The 21,249-nt window shown below is 36.1% G+C and overlaps 1 protein-coding gene across 3 annotated transcripts in view; it reads left to right on the top strand.

Moving 5' to 3' along the window:
• Positions 1-21,249, top strand: part of SUGCT (succinyl-CoA:glutarate-CoA transferase) — a 684,028-nt gene that overhangs the window by 299,775 nt on the left and 363,004 nt on the right. For all 3 annotated transcript variants that reach the window (XM_076006291.1, XM_076006292.1, XM_012752259.3), the window contains exon 12: positions 10,567-10,669. In XM_076006291.1, coding sequence (XP_075862406.1) covers positions 10,567-10,669 — 103 coding nt within the window. The remainder of the gene's footprint in view (positions 1-10,566; positions 10,670-21,249) is intronic.

The raw sequence follows: 21,249 nt of genomic DNA, 5'->3' as shown, positions 1-21,249 counted from the left end.
GATTCTTTCTTCTGTTTGATCTACCCTGTTCTTGAGACTTTCCACTGTATTTTGTAGTTCCCTGAATTGATTCTTCATTTCCAGGAGTTCGGTTATACTTTTCTTCATTGTGTCTATTTCTTTAGTGAACTTTTGTTCTAGGTCCTGGAGGCTTTTTGTGGTTTCTTTTTGTTGGTTATTTAGTTGTTGTTGCAGGTGGGTGAGTGTTCTTATGATCCACATACGAAATTCCTCTTCTGTCATTTTGGTTGCCTGATTTGGGTTAGTGTCCGTTTCTAGGGGGCTGGTGCTCCTCTTTGGGGGTGTGTTTTCCGTTTGGTTCTTCATATTTCCTGAGTTCCTTCGCTGATTTCTTCTCATGTCGATCAGTTGTTGTTTCTTCCCTTTAGGTTTTTGTTTGGGTATTCACACGCCTTGTTTAATTTCTGAGCCGTTAGGTGGTGTCTGTGGGTGAGATTGGACCACTCCCTGTATAATGAGTCAGTGGGTGCCGTGAAAAAGCTGTGCAGGATGTCGTCCCTGTCAGTAGGTGACGCTTGCTTGAAGGAACAGGCTATGCTGTTGTTTTTGTGTCCTATTATCAGCTCTTGTTCTAGGCAGAGCTGGATTGGGTAAGCCTGCCCTAAGGCACCAGGAATGCCATTAGCAGGGATCAAAGTTCTGTTCTCTGCTTCCAGGAAAAGCTGTCAGGGTGGGGCTGCAATGGTCCCGCTCAGCCAGAAAGTCTGCTTGTGGGGGTGGGGCTGTCTGAGACCCAAAGTCTGGAGCAGGCCTCGCTTTTTTCCACCCTCCCCAACTCTGCAGCTACTCCTGCGCCTCTTCCACCAGGCCAGACCACATGTCACCAGGCCTCCCCGGATTGTGATGCCGGCAGGGAGATTCCCTGCACAGAAACGCTGCCTGGGCTGGGCACACGGCCTCCCTTTGGTGGAAGGGTTGCCCTCTAGGACACTGATCTGCCCCTGGAGGCACACACATCTCAGCAGGCTGTTCACAAATATCCCTTCTGTGCCCCGGGCAATGCTAGACCTCGGTGCATGGGATCTGGTTTGCAGGTCTGACCTCTGGGTCCCAGAGTTCAAACTGTATCCCCACCAGGGAGAGGAGTTCCGGTCCTAATTCACCCACAGGGAGCCCAAGCTGGGTCTGTGTCTCTCAGCCTCTGAGTGGGCACCGTTCTCCTGGGAACACTGTTCCAGCAGCACCTGGGAGGGCTGGTGGGTAGGGAGCTCACAGTCTGAGTTCCCCTTAGTCAGCTGTAGGGTCCCAAAAGGGAAGGTCCTGTTCCCTAGAGGTGCCTCCGGCTGGTGGCTGTATTGTCTCTCTGGACATCCGCGGGTAGGGTTGGCGGATGGGAGGAGCAGGCAATATGGCGCCTGCCGCGCGGCTCAGGTCTGTGCCCACGGAGGTGCCCCGAGGTATTTGGGAGTCTGGTGCTGCGTCCGCTACAGGCTCACCGCTAGCTGGCGGTGGCCGTCTCTTGGCTGGTGTCCGCAGGTCTCTCCACCCGCTGAGGAGCCCACCAGCAGTCCCTAATGCAGGGGAAGGGAAAGGTGATTTATCCACCAACCCTTCCCGCTGGTCTCCGGGCTGCTCCAGCGGTCTCAGCTTCCAGTTCTCCTCCACAGCATCCTCCTGTGGAGTCTCCCAGGGTCTCAGGTACCCCTCCTTCCGGCCCTTGTCTGCTGTATGCTCGCCTTCTTGCTTCTTTTTTCTAATTTCTGCTAGAGTTTGTCTTTTCTGCAGAGACACTCTTTCTGGCGGTGTTTCTCGTCCGCCATCTTGATCCTCTATCTCGGCATCTGATCTTTGACAAAGCAAACAAAGAAATACAATTGGGAAAATAACCCTATTCAATGAATGGTGCTGGGAAAATTGGATAGCCACATGTAGGAGACTGAAACAGGATCCACACCTCTCACCACTCACAAAAAATAATTTAAGGTAGATAACAGACTTAAATCTAAGGCATGAAACTATAAGAATTCTAGAAGAAGAGGTTGTAAACACTCTTATATATATCATTGTAGGCAATAATTTATGAAGACCCCAAGGCAATCACAGAAACAATTAAAATAAATAAATGGTATGTGATTAAATTTAAAAGTTTCTGCACAGCCAAGGAAAAAAATCAATAGGGTGAATAGACAACCTACACAATGGAAGAAAATATTTGCATGCTCTACATCTGATACAGGGATGATAACCAGAATTTATAAAAAGCCCAAGCAAATTACCCAGAAAATATCAAAAAAATTCCCATTAAAAAGTGGGAAAAAGAGATAGAAGCTTCTCAAAAGAAGATAAACTAATGGCCAATAAACATATAAAAAATGGTCAATATCTGTAATCATCAGGAAAATGCAAATCAAAATCACAATTAGATATCATCTAACTTTAAAGAGAATGGCTTTTATCAAAATTCCCAAAACAACAGTTGCTAGCATGGATGCAGTCAGAAAGGAATACTTATATTCACTGTTGCTGGGACTGAAAACTAATGCAACCTCTATCAAAGTAGTATGGAGATACCTCAGAGAACTAAAAATAGACCTAACAATTGATCCAGCAATCTCACTACTGGGTATTTACCCAAAAGAGAAAAAGCCAGTTTATAAAAAAGACACTTGCACTTGAATGTTCATAGCAGCATAATTCACAATCTCAAAGATGTGAAAACTACCCAAGTGCCCATCAATACACGAGTGGATTAATAAAATGTGGTACATGTGTACCATGGAGTATGACTCAGTCATAAAAAATGGTGAAGTAATCCTATTTGCAACAGCTTGGATGGAACTGGAGACCATCCTCTTAAGTGAAGTATTGCAAGAATGGAAAGACAAATATCACATGCACTCAGTATTAAATTGAAACTAAATGATCAACACTCACATGTACATATGGTAGTAAAATTCAGTGGAATTCAATCATGTGGCAACGGGGAGGAGAGGATGAGTAAATTGACACCTGACAGATACAATGCAGACTATCTGGGTGATGGACACACTTGTAACTTTGACTCAATCTGTACAAAAGTAATTCATCTAATCAAAAGGTTTGTACCCCTGTAAGGTTTTGAAAAAAATAAAATTAAATAAAACCAAGAGAAACAATGAAAAAATTCATAGTTATTATTTTAAGCTAATAACAACTTAATGTTAGTTACAAAAGAAATACTATACTTTTCCTCCACTATCCCTTCCCTACATTTTGATTTTTTAAATGTAATAATATACATCCTTTTATATTGCATATTCCTTAACAAATTATTTTAGTCATTATTTTTCATAGTTTTGTATTTTAACCTTTATGCTAAAGATGTAAATAATTTACACACCATTCTACTACAGAATTAGAATAATATGAATTGACTGTATACTTACTTTTACTAGTGAGTTTAATATTTTCAGATGCCTTTGTGTTACTCATTGGTGTCCTTTTCTTTTAGCTTAAAAAAGTCTGTTTAACATTGCTGGTAAGGCAGATCTGGTGGTAAGGAATTCCCTCAGCCTTTATTAGTTTGGGGAAGTCTTTCTATCACCTTAATTACTGAAGGATAGCTTTGCTATGTACAATATTTTTGGTTGCTAGTTTTTTTTTTTTTTTTTCCTTCAGCATTTGAATATATCATCTCACTCTATCCTGGCCTATACATTTTTCTACTAAGAAATATGCTAGGCATATTGGAACTTTATTATGCTATTTTCTTCTTTTAGTGTGGTGCTTTCAGAAGCTTCTCTTTGTCTTTTATCTTTGACAATTTGGCTATAATATATCTTGGGGTAGTCTTATTTGGATCAAATCTGATGGGAGGTCTTTGACCTTCACATATTTTTATATTTATGTCTTACTCCAGGTTCAGAAATTTTTCTATCATTTTTTAAAATGTGCTTTCTATCCCTTTACCTTTCTCTACTTTCATTTGAACACAATAATTCAAACATTTTCTCTTTTAATGCTTCCTGATAAATTTCTTAAGCTTTCTTCATCCTTTTTTTATTCATTTTTCTCCACTGCCCATATATATTCAATTAACCTGTCTTTAAGTTCACAAATTCTTTCTTCTCTTTGATAAATATTGTTATTGATACTCTTTTTTGCATTTTTATTTTTCATTGTATTTTTCAGCACCAGGATTTATTTTTAATTTATTTTTATTATTTCAATCTCTTATTTCTTTGATAAATTTCTAAATTGTATTTCTCTGTATTTTCTTGAAGTTCACTGAGCTTCTTTAAAATGGCTGTTTTGAATTCTTTGTCAGGAAGTTCATTCATCTCTATTACTTTAGGGCCAGTCATTGACACCTTATTTTGTCTATTTGGTGACATCAGGCTTCCCGATTGTTTTTGATCCTTGTGGCCATGTATTGATGTCTACATATTAAAGAATTAAATTATTTATTACAGTCTTCACAGTCTGCCTTTGTCTAGTAACGTCCCTCAACAGTAAGACTGTTCAGAAATTATGAGCAGATCATCTCTTGTGGTCCCTAAGCCCATAATTGCTATAGCTGTTGCAATACAGGAATATGTCCTAAGTCTAGAACCACCATGGCCAGTACTGTCCAATATTCAATCCCTTAGATTTTGCAGCTGGTACAGTAGCTGGCTGGAATCAACCTGAGGAAGACTGAACTAGAGCACCAGGCTGTGCAATGAAGCTAGCCAGGGATTCAAGCCTGGAAGACCAGTGGACTATTTCCTGCAGTATGATGCTGTGGGCTATTTTCTCTGAAATGGTGCCTCCATTGGCTGGAATGCAGAGCAACCACTGAGATCTGTGTGCTTGTTGCTGTGAGCCCTACCCTGGTTCTTTGTTTCTAACTGACCTCAGGTGGTGTAATCCTGTCAGTACTCCCAAAATTTCCTGTGAGATGAGACAGGAGGGAGCCCCCTATGAAGGGTTCCAGGACCGTGGGGAAGCTGAATTTCCACCTTCAACTCTCTTTTCACACTATAGAAAATGTGTATCCAGGGGAATTCTCTGTGTGCAGCACTGTGCTGGCTTCGGAGAGGAGTAACACTGTCAAAGAGAACTGTTCCACTTACTGTTTGATTACAGCTTTTCTCAGTTTTTGTGGTCCAACAGGGTTTCCTTAGCCTTACTCTAAGTTCTTCAATATTTAGGGCGGTGCTGTTGCCTGTGGATAGTTGCTAGCTGAATTTCTGTGTGGGGAATTTTCCTCCATCTTGCTTACATCACTCACAAAAAATGGATTTTTATGGTACTTTGAATTCCTAAGCTCTTATGATTCTCTGTATAGCATAGGAGGTCCTTCAATTGAAACATCATGTTTTAAGTATTTGTTTATTAGTTAGTTGTTGGGATCTTGAAATTTATTTTCCCCAAAACATACTCCTTTACAGAATTTAGGGAGCAGTCTACAAGAAGAGGGAAGAGGAGATGCTGTGATGTTCCATTTGAACCTAAAGTTCTCAAAATCGTCTTTCTTTTCTTAACCTCATTGTCTCATTAAACTTAGTCTCAGTGAGATTTTAGGAGAAAATAATCCACCGCACTAATTCAAGCTAATGTGATTGAGAGCCTTTTATTCTTCTTAAATAATCATATATTCAATCACTCAGTAAATATTGAGTGCCAACTATATTCTAAGTTCTGAGGATATAACAGTCAACAAACAGCCCAGTTCTTTAATGTGAAAGAAAGTAGTGATCTTGGGGAAGCAGACAGTCAAACAGGTGAGATATACCTAAAATTGTGACTTGTTGGAAGGAGGAAGATTGAAGGCAATACGTTTTTAACCAGCTATTAACATAATCTGAGTGTGAAATGTTAAGGGCCTGGACTGTGATATTAATAGTTACAGTGAGAATGGAGGGAAAAAAGTTAAACTTTGAAAAGTTGATTCTACAGGACAATTATATATAAGTTATAAGAAATTATGAAGAGGAAGGAGTTTCAGAATTAGTCAAGGGCATGAGTTCAGCCAAGGGAGGAATACTAGGTTTATGGGGGAAATGGAAATCATAAAATCATCCATGGGCATGTTACATTTATGGGGCTAATAGTGCATCTGACTGGAATTATCCTATTGTAACTAGAAAAAGGGAACTGAGGAAAGAAAGAGCAGGGATGAAAATATGGATATAAGTGTCATCGACTACCTAAGTGCATAAAAGAGAGCAAAGAATATTGGGACTGTCAAAAGAATTAATAAAAGAAACAGTAATGGCCAAGGAAACAGTGATGATGGCCAAGAAAATCAAGAAAGTGTACTGTCATGGGACCCAAAGGTAGAATAGTCGAACAGCATCAAATACTACACAGTAAGGTAGGATGAAAACAGTGAAAATAATATTGGATTTGACATTGGTCACTGGAGACCATGTAAGGAAAGGCATTCATGAACAAGTCAGATTTCAGAGGCTCAGGTGTAATGTTGGATTGGAAACAGATAAATAGGATAGGAACTAAATGTCAAGAAACCTTTTTTTTTTTCAAATGGGAACTTTATTATTGATAATAATATGGAAGATATTGATATGCAAATTTGAGATACACCAGAGGAAGAGAGAATATTGCCTCCTGTCAAGTTTCTTTATCTCTAGTATCATCTACACCAGCCCATTCCCTGTATCAGTGCTGAGTGTATCAGTGCACTGCTTAAAGAGCTCTCTGGATTCCAGTGGAAATCCAATATCCTTAGCAAAGCAGATAAGATACTTTGCACTCTGATTCTAACCTCCTTCTCCCATTTTATCTTCTGCCACTCAGGGCACAGGTGATTTCAGATTCTTTCCAGGCTGGATCTTTGTACACATTGTTCTCTCTGCCTGGATGATCCTTCCTCTCACCTTTCACATGGAAAATTCTAACTTGTCTTTCAACACCTGGCTCAAATGTCACCTCGTTTTTGAGCTCTTTCCCACCTCCCTAGGCCCAGTGCAAGCCTCCCTCTTTGGTGCTTCAACTGTAAGTTGTTCTTTCATATCTTTGTCTCAGCATCCTGCATTGTAATTCATCTGTTTCCATAGCTGTGTTCTCCATTAGACTATATGATCTCTTAACACAGGGACTGTCTTTTTCATTGTTGTAATCTCCATGGTTAACACAAAACAAACTGTTGCTAAAAGCATCAGGAATGAATGATCCTTAATGTAAGGAAACATATACTGAGGTATATAAAATGGAAGTGAAGAAGCATATTAGTACAAAAAATGAACAGTTTCACCTCTGCTCCTTTTTTTTGTAACCTGTCTGTGACCATATATAATGCATACAATATGTGAAACTATGGATTTTAAATGTGTTCTGCTATAGTCATTAAGTATTAGAAAGTAGTTTTAAAGTTAAGCAGTCTCAGCTTCAAATGTGACCTCTGCCTTTAAAAGCTATATGAATTTGAATAAGTTAATTTCTGTAAACCTGAGTTTCCTGTTGGTCAAATGGGGATAATTCAACTTACAGTGTGGCTTGGAGATAAAATTGACAAAATATAGACTAAACAATTTAATAACCAGGATTTGGTTATCACTAATGTTACAATTATTTTTGACTCCCACCTTCATGGCTGGGATCACTTAGTTTTTTTCTGGTCTTAGATTTGGCTCATTTGAAACTTTAATCCATTCTATAAAATGAAGAGCTTTCTGTTTGTTTCCTGAATTAAATTTTGGTGTTAAGACTTTTAAACTCAAGTCTGTCTTTATGTAGCAGTGTTTCATCTACCTAAATGATGCTATCCGATTAATAATATTCATTCCCAGAATCAAGTAAATTCACAAAAATATAGAATTAAATATATGGACTTATTTAGTAAGTTGCCAAGTAAGTCTGAGTTGTTTATGGGTCTCCAAATAACTTCCCAGCAGAGGCCCTAGCTTCAAGGTTTGGTAAGCTGGATCTAAGGACACCCTTTTTGTCTTATCTTCAGGAATCTATTGCCCTGAATGATTTAGATCAACTCTTTCCATTTTTTTTAGCAGAATTTTTGTGGTTAATAAAAACATGTGCTTACAGCTTTTTTGCATAGATAAAGGAAAGGATTCCACATCCGATTTAGATCAAGAGATAGATTTTGAGAAGAAAATGATGGATATGTCCCCTGGGATCGGTGGAATGCAGTGATGTTCCGTCTCTGACTGATTGAGTTCATGGCATTTAGGAACCCTTCCACACCCACACCCACGCAGAGACACACAAACAGTGGTCACAACTGCAGCTTCATAGGCTGCCTCTTCCCCTAGTCTCATTTCCAAAGTGCATCCGTTGTTTTCCATAACATGAAATAAATCCCTTTCTTTTGCCCAGTGGTGAAAAGCTTATAAAAATACTAAAACTTCAACTATTCCCCTGAGTTTTCTATTGGCTAACCTGCAGCCATGGGTTTGTTTGGACATTGACATGCATTTTCTGTGCAGATATTTCAGGCCACTTGGGTGAGTTCAGTGGTGAAAAATTCACTTGTCTTGAAAATTTATCAGACTAACCATTATAACACTCCATTTGTGAAAACTTAAATAATTGGCACTGTGATTGAAAAGACTCCAGGTTCAAAGTATCTCTTATTCTTTCAGCGTATATCATTCTGATGATATATATCTATATATATTTTAAGAAGTCCTGGCCAGGAGATAACTTTAACAGTCATCAAAAAGAAAATATGAATGTGAAGAATTGATTAGAAACAAGACATTTAACCTTGCCTTGTGGTGTTCCCATGGAAGAATTTTTTTTCAATATTTAGAAGTGAAGTATTTTATTCTGTACTAAATAGTGATAGTTAACATTCTGAGCTGAAATTGAAATGAATAATAAAACATCTTTATCCATCTATTGGAGAGAAAATGGATGGCGTTATACTTAAAAATAAGAATCAATGTTTCCTGTATAGTGGGCACTCAGCAATGAATGTGTGAATAGGACTAATTAGATTTCTAGTGAAATGTAATGCTATCTTGATTAAAATATTTATTATACTCTTATGTAAAATTTTATGTGATTGAACATCATTGTTCAAATAGTATCTATCTTTTAGAGCTGTGGTTCCCAACCCCCAGGCCACAGACTGTTACCGGTCAGTGGCATGATAGGGACCAGCCACAGAGCTCCCACTGCCCTGCCCATCTCCACCATTGATGGAAAAATGGTCTTCAATGAAACTTAGGAACCTGGAAGCCACATAAGCAGGAGGTGAGCCAAGAGCAAGTGAAACTTCATCTGTATTCACAGCAGGTCCCCATCGCTCATATCACCACCTGAGCTCCACCTCCCCCACCCATCCCTGTGGCAAACTTGTCTTCCATGAAACTGGTCCCTTGTGCTGAAAAGGTTAGGAACTGCTATTTTAGAGAGTACGTTAATTCTATTTTTTCTTTAACTTTTTTACTTTCTTTTTTTCTACTTTATATTTTAGATGGTGATCAGAGACGTATCCTCAAGTATTGATAATATTTTTATCCTTTTAATGAAAATGGTGAAAAAGTACATTTCTCTAATATAATTTCCTATGAAGTATAAAGATTTGAGGCTAATTGTACCTATGTATAAGAGAAATGTATAGATGTCCATGAATACTCAATATTCTACTATAATTCTGTGAGTTTTTCCCTATTATTCCCTGATGACAATAATGTTTTTAAAAAGTCTCTTTGGTCACCTAGATTATTAATTAACTAAAAATAATTTGTATTTCAACAATCAATAATTCTGAAATCCTTCATACATTAGAGACTATGATTGTGTTGAGTTGGCCCTAAGGATCCAAGATTTTGTTTATGTGTTCACTATCTTAACAGAAAAAAAATATAAAACAATGAATTTCATTAATGAATTAGTTCCATTTTCCTTAAGACCTCAAGAGAAAATAAAGAAAATCAAGTATGCTTCTCTGTGAAGTCCAGTTTTAAATTATAGCAGAAACAAAATTGATTTAAAGGACTTGGATGAATTTGAGTTTTGGGGGCTAACCTGAAATTATCAGTCTTGCATGCCTAGAGTTGTTCTAATTAGTAAATTGCAGTGCAAATAAATAAGCAGCTAAGGCTGTTTTTAAGACAATGGCTTTGGCTGTTAATTCTTATGTACTTTTCACATAGCTTTCTTTAAAACAGCTATATTAATTTATTTTTTGTTTTGAGGAATAATTTAGTATATCAGTGTCTACTCTACCCTGATATATTATACTATAGCTGAGACCACAAAGACATTTTGCAAGACTTCATGCTCAAATTGCAATGATGTTGTTATTATATTCATAAATTCCTCAACACCACATTTGGAGGTCAATTAATACCATTTCTCACACAATCTCTTTTTTCCAAGGGACTCTGTTAAAGAGTGCATAGGGATAGAAATAGGAGGAATTACATCTCTTATGGTGGAGTTTTAAACACTGGGACCTGGATGGCTACTCTCACCACTACAGGGCTGCTCAAGTCGTTTCATATAGATAACTTTCTCTCAAAACAAGGAGTAAGGAAAGACTAAGAAACATATTTTGTCACTATTGGTTGTTTGGAAAGAGGGCCACATGAGAGAAAAGAGGTTGTATTACATTCTTTAGAGTGTAAAAATGCATCCTTTTTTGTCTGTTCCTAGATTTGAAGAAGAACTGACCAGCAAGTGGTTATATGTCTTTGAAGGCAGTGGGATACCATATGGCCCAATCAACAACATGAAGAATGTATTTGCAGAACCCCAGGTTTGTTTTTTGAAGTTTAACAACACAAGAATTTGCTTCTCTTTTCTATCCAGATTGATTCATATAAAACTATATTAGTCATTGATCTTAAGCTTAAGTTACATAACATGATTTTTCACAGTTACATTAAAATTATTTGTGGGTCTGAAATAAAAAGAACCAGAATTTAGACTGGACTATCTACAATCATACTTTTGTATCTGTCATATCTAACATATTATATTTCTTCATCAGCTACTACATGAAATTTCTGAGGTCAGGGCATTTATTTTTCCTGAAAAACAGAAATATAGACAATTGAGAAGTTGGGGTTGATCAGAGATCATTCCTTATAGAAAGAAATATGAGAACTTTAATAGTTATAGCCCACCTTTGATCATACAGCTATCTTAAAATGTACAAAGCAAGTCATATTTAAATCTGAAAATGAGATTATTTTATATGCTTGATTAATGTGTGTTGTTCATGAGGCATAAATTATACTCGAATAGCTACTTGTGCTGTACATTGCTTAATAGACTCCTTCTTGGAGCCCAGGAAGAGGGGTCACATGAAAAAATTTTCTTTTATAACATTGTTCAAAGGATTATTTTTAGATGATATCAAAATAGTAAGTTTTAATTTTATTACTTCGATGTAACTACAAGTAATTTACCATGTCTCAGATTCATATATTAACCCCAAAAGGTAGAGGGACTCCATTTTTCTGTGATGCTTTCACTATGATTATTCACATATCTTATCAGTTTCCAACCTTTCAAAATTATAGGAATTTTTTCCCTGGGTTCTTTATGTTTATATAATGGCAGGTTTTTCTTTGAAATGGATTATTGAAAATGGAATATACCTTTTGAAGGAGGTGAATTTTGTTGGAAAACTGATCTATCCCTTTAACTTTGTTATCTGTATCTTACATGAGTATCTGTTTGCAAGAAAATTTAAATGTATTTAATTCAATAGTTACAGATTTATGGGGGGAAAGAGTGAATGAATTCTGATTTATCCTATTTTTCTGCCAAGATTATGAGTATTCAAGGCTTTGCTCATAATAAAACTATGGTTAATAAGTATTTGAGATAAGGAGGCTCACTTGGTGTGAATTAATCTGAAAAAGACCCCACAACATCAGTGATTAATGCCTAGTGATTCCTTGCTATGAGGTAGTACTGTGCACACCCTGAATGTAGACCAGGGGGCTGGTTTTCTCATTTCACCATTGAACGAGGCTGAACTACCATATTCAGCTGTTGTATATTGAGTTGTGTAGGATATCACATTTACCTTAATTTGTGGGCACATTTCTCTGGAGATGTTTTCTAAGAGTTATTCCATCAGCATTTCTGTTGCTCCATCTGTGTTTTATCAGTGATAAAGGCACCAAAGCAAAGAATTATTTTTAAACCTCGCTGGGTACATTTTAACATTACCTATTTTTTAGGCTTTGATAAATGAAGATTCAAGGTCCCATCTTAAAATTGTTCACTTTATGGACTGATTCAGAGGGCATATAGGATAATTAAGATGTTCATACCTAATATTCTCTTGCAGTTCAGTTTAATTACTTTAATCTTTACATCTCAACTCTTTTGGAACTATAAAGAAGTTTTTATTATTGGTCTATAACATATTTTTAGTCATTAGCCTCCTTTTCAGAATGGAAAATATTGATATTAACTAAGCCAGGGTACCGAATTTTTTCTTACTACTGCAAACTGCCTTCTTTACCACCAAAAAGTGGATTCTAATTGTTACAGTTCTAGCATCCAAAATACTTAATCATACAGTGATAGTTATTTACAGTTATACCCTAGTAGCAAGAGTAGAGTTATTCTCTTTCATAAATAATTTCATTCTTATCTGGGATTTACATACTAAAATATATGTCTATAATTTGTTTGGATTTTTAGAAAGACTAGAGAGTAATGTACTACTATTACATTTTAAAAATAGGCAAAGCTGACTATGGAAACTGTTAAGTAGGACTTTTCCACATAAAAGGTAAGGGCACTGTCTCTCTCTAATGCCTGGTAGTGTTTGTTTCTTTTAGAAAGAATTTGATAAAATTTTTAATTTTGAAAGGAATGTAGAATGTGGAAAAATCAGAGAGTTAAAAAATGTGTAAAATAGATTATTTAAAAAGAAAACCCTTAAGATGACATCTAAAAATGACTACTTAGTTTATTCATTTATTCAACAAGCCTTGACTATACTTAACGTGTACCTGGTGATAGGGATTTAGTATAAATTTAGTATTCCCTGCCTTTCTAAAAAATAAATTTAAAGTTGACTTAAAAAGTAGGTACATAATAAATATTTGTTGATTCATGACTCAGCAAATGAGTGAGTTGGTTAACTCTGTAAAGTGTAGGTTTTCCAAATGATCAAGTGGCTCCTGTGTACACCTGTGGGGGGCTGACAAGCTCTACGTCTAGCATTGATTGGAAAGTCCTAGGTGACCTCAGGGGACTTATTGTAATACAGTAGTTAAAACTATGTAGTCAAAATTGGTGGGCAGTTTTAGAAACTTCCCAGACTTTAGTTTCCTTAAGTGTTAAGTGGTGAAATAGGATCTTTTCTGTATATTGTCGAAAGTATTAAGATATTGTTTAGATGGTAAACACTCGATGCATGGTATTAGCTCTGGTTATGATGGTGCTCTTTATGGTTATAATCTTATTTAAAAGCACCTTCTTTTACTTACCTTTGTTTAGTGGATAGAGTCAAATCCAGTGTAGCTGTGGGGATGGGGATCATTAACTTAAAATCACACTCTGTTATCCTTTTATGAAAATGTATCTGCAAACTCTGTGCCAAGAAGTTATCAAGTCTTCCTTGTTTCTGATTACTGAAAATCCTTTCATTTTTCATTCTCCTTAAAAGTTTTTTCTAAGTATGATTTCCGTTTAAGGTATCCTCCCTTGTTTTCCCTCTGATGAGCTGTAGAGTTTCTTGGCCCCGGGTACATGGAACCGGCCACTTCTGTTCAGATGTGGGAACGCGCCCCTGGCGCCTGTGGCCCGCTCTCCATGTGCGCTGCGCCAGCACAGCTGCTAGTTCGACTGAAAATTGCTTTGGGTGAAGTACAAGGCCTGGAACATGGCGCAGGAAGGGAGACTTTGATAAAGTGAAATGGGGTATGTCTAATAAAAACAAAAAAAATTTTAAAAAAACCCCAAAAAACAAAACAACAAAACAACAGGAATAGAATCTTAAGAAACAGGAGAGAATTTTGTGTGCCTACTTATCAAGTGGACCATTTACATTTCATCTGTAATTTGAACTTGGTAGACAAAAATTTACTTACTAGTAGAAACTGTTACTAACCTAACATTTTTGGCATAGCCTCAAGGTTTGAGAAAACTTGATTTCTTTGAATCAACTGAAACAACAATGATATTTATTTTCTTGGATAGATAGAAGATTGTCTACCTTTTATCCTCTGATTATATGCTACAGACTTTTACACAGTTAAAGTGATCCTACAGACATCTACTGTTAAGTCAATCAAGAGTATTGTACGAGGTTTTGGTCTGCCTTTACTGATATTTCCAAGAGGTTTTGATTCAAAAGCCTTAAAGTTGTAGCTTTATTGTTTTTCTCCCTCAGTGACAAATTATCTCTGGAAATCTCTGTGCATTATAGAGGTATAGTATAGATTATCTGCATATAGATTTTAATAGCCAGTCATTTCTCCATGTGCTTTCTTAAAATATCTTTTTTTAATCAGGCCAAGATTGTGCAATACATTAAAGGAATTCTTAAAAAGTTTCAAAAACTTACTAGATGACCTCAGTATGGTCCTATTTAACATACCCTTGGGAACATGTGCATGAAATACATTGTGGTTTGAGGGTTTCCAACCCAAACAAACTTAAAAGAAAATGCAGCTTTTAATAGAAACTATTTAAATTCCTGAAAAAATAGGTATGGATCTCACCACTGAGAGGGTTTAAAAGCATCATTATCTACATTGAGAATCAAAAGAGAATGCACCACTCTACTTTTAAGATTTTGCTTAAGACTGTACATTTGGTGATTCTAGCCTGTCACCATCTTTGATCAAACTGCTCAATTAAAAAATAAAATATGAATGATTGGAGCTTCTGATTAGTGTTTTTCTCTGTCTTTGATGCTATGACCTGAAAGTATGGAAGAGAGGGCAAAGGATGTCACAAAACTGGTGTTATTTAACAGAGTCTTCACATTTGTACCACACAAGTTGAATATGTCAGGTGTAAGACATCACCCTGAAGCATCACTTCTGAGAACTATTGGGAGGGAAATATCAGAACTATTGAAATATCACAGCTGGCCCTGATTTTAACTGGTGCCAAACACCTGCAGGCTCTAAAAGGATACCAAAACAAAACCCCACCCTGTGGCAACAAGCCATCCCTTGACAACCCTTCCTTAACTTTGCATCACCATCAAAATTAATTTAACATTTTCTCCAGAAACCGTATTCTTCCTGTCCCAGAAGGCCATTACAACTCCTTTAGCAAATCTTTCGTATGGGATAAATATGTCATAGAAACAGAGTGAAGTATTGAAATATTTGATGGCCGAAAACTATCTGTTTTCATCTCATTATTTGTGGAAGCCTGTGAAGTTGGAGGTTTTATTAATCTCTAGACTAGCTCATATTCTCTAAGTGATTTTGTTTTAGCACATTTTGGCAAAATATCTGAGCATCTGGGAAAACAGCCCATTATTCACATAGTAAGCATCAGAAGCACCCCAAAATACAGAGCTGTTTTTCAAGTCCCTTCTATTATTTACATACACAATATATATACACATGTATACATTGCACACACATTACTGATGCATTTTGAAGATCACCTTTTGAATGACATTATTTGATATTTCTTGAAATGCAGTTGCATAGTTCTCAGAGGGTTACACAAGTCAAGCAAAAGTATATACTTGTCTCTAATACTGTTGGGAAATACATATAGACAGTGGTCCTTGAAACTGGAAAACTTTTGATGAGGTTCTGAGGTAAAATAGTATGTCTGGAAATAATTCCTAGCAGACAAGGGAGATAAAAACATAAATTTTATGTGTATTTTTGAATATACATGATACATTTTAGATGATGCACAAATTCAGATATACTATGTGTACATTTATTTTATGATACTTGGGTATAATATTTTCAATTTTTGAAGAAGTAATATATTTTAGACTTAGGTGATTAAATAAAATAAGAACAGAGGGTTTAAAGCTTCAATTTTATGTTAAAATAATAAAGTATAAGGCATTGTTTGATTTTATTTTGTTGAATTGAACAAATGATCCTAGTGCAAAAAATTTTCCGTGTTATTATTTAAGAAGAAACCCATTGAAATGTCGAATAAAATGAAGGACTTAGTATAACATTACTGGCATTTTATGTTCATTTTTTTCTACCTACCTAAGAAATTTGGATGTGTTTTGAATTTCTTTAAACTATCACACATATATATTTAGATACCCAATTGGGATGTTTTCAGCATTATCTGGTTGATCTTTTCATATAAAGGTGAGAGGTATGGTATAGGGTGAATGGAGACCATAACCACTTATTCATTTATTGAGTCATTCACTGCTTCACTTAGTAAATAGTGATTGATGGCCTGCTGTGTATATGGTCTTGTGTTTGGTGTTTGGAAAAGGGCAGGTGTGATGCAATACAGTGCATCAAGAGGACACAGCTGTCAAACATTCAAGGAGGTTTGCAGTCTACTTTAAAGTAGAAAGTGTTCTGTGTCACGGAAGAGTTACACATAAATGCTCTGAGCATTTTTAATAGCAAGATATAGTAGGCATAAAGCATTATGAGATTTTCCTTTTCAATAATTTAACAAAATTTAAAAACTGACAATGAGTTGTAAAATGTCTTAATCATGAAACTTGCCAAAAACCTCTTTATGCTTTTATATGCCTCTTATAATTAGTTTATCATATTACTAATAAATTCCTTCTCAATTATTAAGAAGAAGATAATACTATTTAGTATTATCACTTTTACAATTTAGTGGTTTTGATATTATTTGTGACCTTAAAACAGTGAATATTTTTTATTGTCTTGTAAAATTATTCTCTCTCTCTCCCTTTCTCTCTTTCCCTTTCTGTCTCTGTCTCTCTTACACGTGCTTCAGGTATATAGTTTATATTTCCTGAACATTTCCAAAATATTTCAGAGTGGAAATATATTGTATAATCATTGACTTTTACCAAATCTTGAACATTCAAGCCAAAGGCATAATTTATATTTTAATGGGTAAAAGATGAAAATCTAGAACAGTTAGTTAATATTATTTGGGAGCATTTTGAGACTCAGAATGAATAGTAATCAGTACCAGCTAATTTTAGAAAACAGTTTAGTGTGGTGCTGTACAATAGGAATATAATGCAAGTCACATATATAATTTTAAACTATGTAGTGGCCAAATTAAAAAATGACATAGCAAAATTAATTAATTTTAATAGTACACTTTACTTAACCTAATATATCCAAAATACATTTTCAAAATGCAATTAAAATTAAAAGAAGAATATTAATGAGACCTTTTAAATTTTGTACGAGGTCCTTGGAATTTGTTGTGCATTTTATGCTTACAGCATTCAGACTAGCCACATTTCAAGTGCTCAGTAGCCACATGTGGCTGGTGGCTGCAGTTTGGCAGCATTGATCTAATTATAAAAATACATGAGAGTTCTTCACTTTTTTACTGCAGCTTTGTCCACTTTTAAATTATTTTAATTTTCATTTGTAATGCCCCCAACTAAATGAAACACATTAAATTTGACGTTTTGTCTTCATAGTATCTGCTTTGAAGACATAAGAATCACATGTTTTAACAGTCCTATTTGGGGTAAATAACCATGTATTCCACTACTATTTTCTTTTTTGAAATCATCTAAATTTGTATTGATTTCTGTATGTATTTCGACTTTTTATAGCATAGAAGGAAAAGCTTTTACTCAAATGATTTCTATAGTAACAATATGAAAACATGTAATATATTATCAATCATATTTTCTGATACAAATATTGTAATATTTTAGGGCTTTTAGGCTTGCTGTTCTTGACGGAGTTGGAAAGAAAGAAAAATGCAAGGCCTGTGTAAAGTATAAAATTGGATTGAGATACATGAGGGGCTTGAGTAAATGTATAGACATAGTCATTCATGGCTGAGAAGAGCAAATGTTAAGACATTAATTATTCCCAGTTGATTTATAGCTTTAAAATCAACATCCCAGGGGAATATTTTATAAAGTTTTTAGCAAATGGTTTTTCAAGGCTATCTGAAAAAAACGTGTGGACAAGAATAGCACAGAATAGCAAATATTGTGTATGGTTAAAAATAACTTTGATGAGAAGGAAGCATGCATTATAAAATATGATAAAATATATTTCAAAACCACAATAATTAAAACAGTGTGGAGCTAGTGGAGAATAGAGAGAGAGATCAATGGAACATAAAGGAGAACTCAGAAATGCTTAGAGATTTGGTATGTGATAAAAATAACATGACAAGTAAAAGGAGAAAGGGAGATATTTTCTATTTGAAACAAGGAAATTATTATTTTTCTTTTAAAATAATATACCTTAGAACCAGATCAGTAATGGATGTTTTAGAGTTTATTATAAACATACTATTTTTTTTTTATTTCGGCATATTATGGGGGTACAGATTTTAAGGTTTCAATAAATGCCCATTACCCCCCCTCCCCCCAAAAGTCTGAGTCTCCATCATGACCATCCCCCAGATGGTGCACATCTCACTCATTATGTATGTATATACCCGCCCCCCTCCCCCCTCCCACCTGCCCAATACCCTATTACTGTAGTACCTATGTGTCCACTTAGGTGCTACTCAGTTAATACCAGTTTGCTGGAGAATATATCTGGTGCTTGTTTTTCCATTCTTGGGATACTTCACATAGTAGTATGGGTTCCAGCTCTAAACAGGAAATATAAGATGTGCTATATCACCATTGTTTCTTAGAGCTGAATAGTACTCCATGGTATACATATACCACATTTTATTAATCCATTCTTTGATTGATGGGCACTTGGGCTGTTTCCACAGCCTTGCAATTATGAATTGTGCTGCTATAAACATTCGAGTGCAGGTGTCTTTTTTGTAGAGTGTCATTGGATCATTTGGGTAGATGCCCAGCAATGGGATTGCTGGATCGAATGGTAGATTCACTTATATCACTTTAAGGTATCCCCATATTGCTTTCCACAGAGGTTGAACTAGTTTGCAGTCCCACCAGCAGTGTAGGAGTGTTCCTCTCTCTCCGCAACCACGCCAGCATTTAATTGTTTGGAGATTTTTTGATAAAGGCCATTCTCACTGGGGTTAAGTGATATCTCATTGTGGTTTTGATTTGCATTTCCCTGATGATTAGAGATGTTGAGCACTTTTTCATATGTTTGTTGGCCATTCTTCTGTCTTCCTTAGAAAAGTTTCTGTTCAAGTCCTTTGCCCACTTTTTAATGGGGTTATTTGATTTTTTCTTTCTGATTTTCGTGAGTTCTAAGTATATTCTAGTTATCAGTCCCTTATCGGATGCATAGGATGCAAAAATTTTCTCCCATTCTGTAGGTTGTCTGTTTACTTTCATGACTATTTCTTTGGCTGTGCAGAAGCATTGTAGTTTGATCATGTCCCATTTATTTATTTTTGTTGCTGCTGTGATTGCCTTTGGGGACTTCTTCATAAACTCTTTGCCCAGGCCGATGTCTAGGAGAGTGTTTCCAACTTTTTCCTCTAGAGTTCTAATAGTTTCATACCTTAGGTTTAAGTCTGTTATCCAGCGTGAGTTGGTTTTTGTGAGAGATGAAAGGTGTGGGTCCTGTTTTAGCCTTCTACAGGTGGCTATCCAGTTTTCCCAGCACCATTTATTGAAGAGGGATTCTTTTCCCCAGCGTATGTTTTTGTCTGCTTTGTCAAAGATTAGATGGCTATATGAGGATGGTTTTATATCAGGATTCTCACATCTGTTCCACTGGTCAATATTCCCATTTTTGTGCCAATACCATATTGATTTAATTACTACAGCTTTGTAGTATAGTTTGATATCTGGCATATTAATGCCTCCCATTTTGTTTTTGTTGCCTAGAATTGCTCTTGATATCCGGGGTCTTCTTTGGTTCCATAGGAAGCGTAAAATTATTTTTTCTATATCTGTGAAGAATGCTGATGGGATTTTAATAGGTATTGCATTGAATCTGTAGATCAGGTTGGGTAGTATAGACATTTTGCTGATATTGAGTCTGCCGATCCACGAGCATGGTATGGATTTCCATCTGTTTACATCCTCTGCTATTTCCTTCCTCAGTGTTTCATAGTTCTCCCTGTAGAGGTCTTTTACGTCCTTGGTTAAGTATATTCCTAGGTACTTTAATTTCTTTGTTGCTATTGTGAAGGGAATTGAGTCTTTGATTTGGTTCTCAATTAGATTGTTGTTGGCGTATATGAATGCCTCTGATTTCTGTGTATTGATTTTGTATCGTGAGACTTTACTAAATTCATTGATCAGTTCCAGGAATTTCTTGGTTGAATCTTTGGGGTTTTCTAGATACAATATCATATCATCAGCAAACAGTGAAAGTTTGATCTCTTCTGCCCCTAAGTGGATACCTTTGATTCCATTTTCCTGTCTGATTGCTGTAGCCAGGACTTCCAGCACTATGTTGAACAGAAATGGAGATAGTGGGCAGCCTTGTCTGGTTCCAGTTCTAAGTGGGAATGATTTCAATTTTTCCCCATTCAGTATGATGTTGGCTATGGGTCTGTCATATATGGCTTGTATCATTTTTAGGTATGTCCCTTCTATGCCTATTTTCTTAAGTGTTCGTATCATGAAAGGGTGTTGAATTTTGTCAAAAGCTTTTTCTGCATCTATTGAAAGAATCATGTGGTCTTTGTTTTTGCTTCTGTTTATGTGGTGAATTGCATTGATAGATTTACGTATGTTGAACCATCCCTGTATCCCTGGGATGAAGCCCACTTGGTCGTGGTGGGTTATTTTTTTGATAAGTGTCTGGATTCGGTTAGCTAAGATTTTGTTGAAAATTTTTGCATCTATATTCATTAGGGATATTGGTCTGTAGTTTTCTTTTTTTGTTGCATCCTTTCCTGGTTTTGGTATCAGAGTAATATTCACTTCATAAAAGGTGTCGGGGAGGTTTCCGTTCTTCTCGAAGTTGTGGAATAGTTTCTGCAAGATAGGTACTAGTTCTTCTTTGTAAGTGTGGTAAAATTCAGGTGTGAAGCCATCTGGACCGGGACTTTTCTTTTTAGGGAGATTTTTAATTGCTGTTTCTATTTCAGCTGTTGAGATTGGTCTGTTCAGGGAATCTATTTCTTCCTGGTTGCGCCTAGGGAGGCTGTGTGTTTCGAGAAATTTGTCCATTTCCTCCACATTTTCCAGTTTGTGTGCATGCATATTTTTGTAGTATTCATAAATTGTATCTCTTTAGGATCAGTTGTACTATCTCCTTTTTTGTTCCTGATGGAGCTTATTAGAGATTTCTCTTTTCTGCTTTTCGTTAGCTTAGCCAATGGTGTGTCAATTTT

Source organism: Microcebus murinus, chromosome 9 (assembly GCF_040939455.1).
Source record: "Microcebus murinus isolate Inina chromosome 9, M.murinus_Inina_mat1.0, whole genome shotgun sequence".
NCBI lineage: Eukaryota > Metazoa > Chordata > Mammalia > Primates > Cheirogaleidae > Microcebus > Microcebus murinus.
The sequence above is the reverse complement of the archived record's forward strand: the minus strand, read 5'-3'. Positions and strand labels throughout refer to the sequence as shown.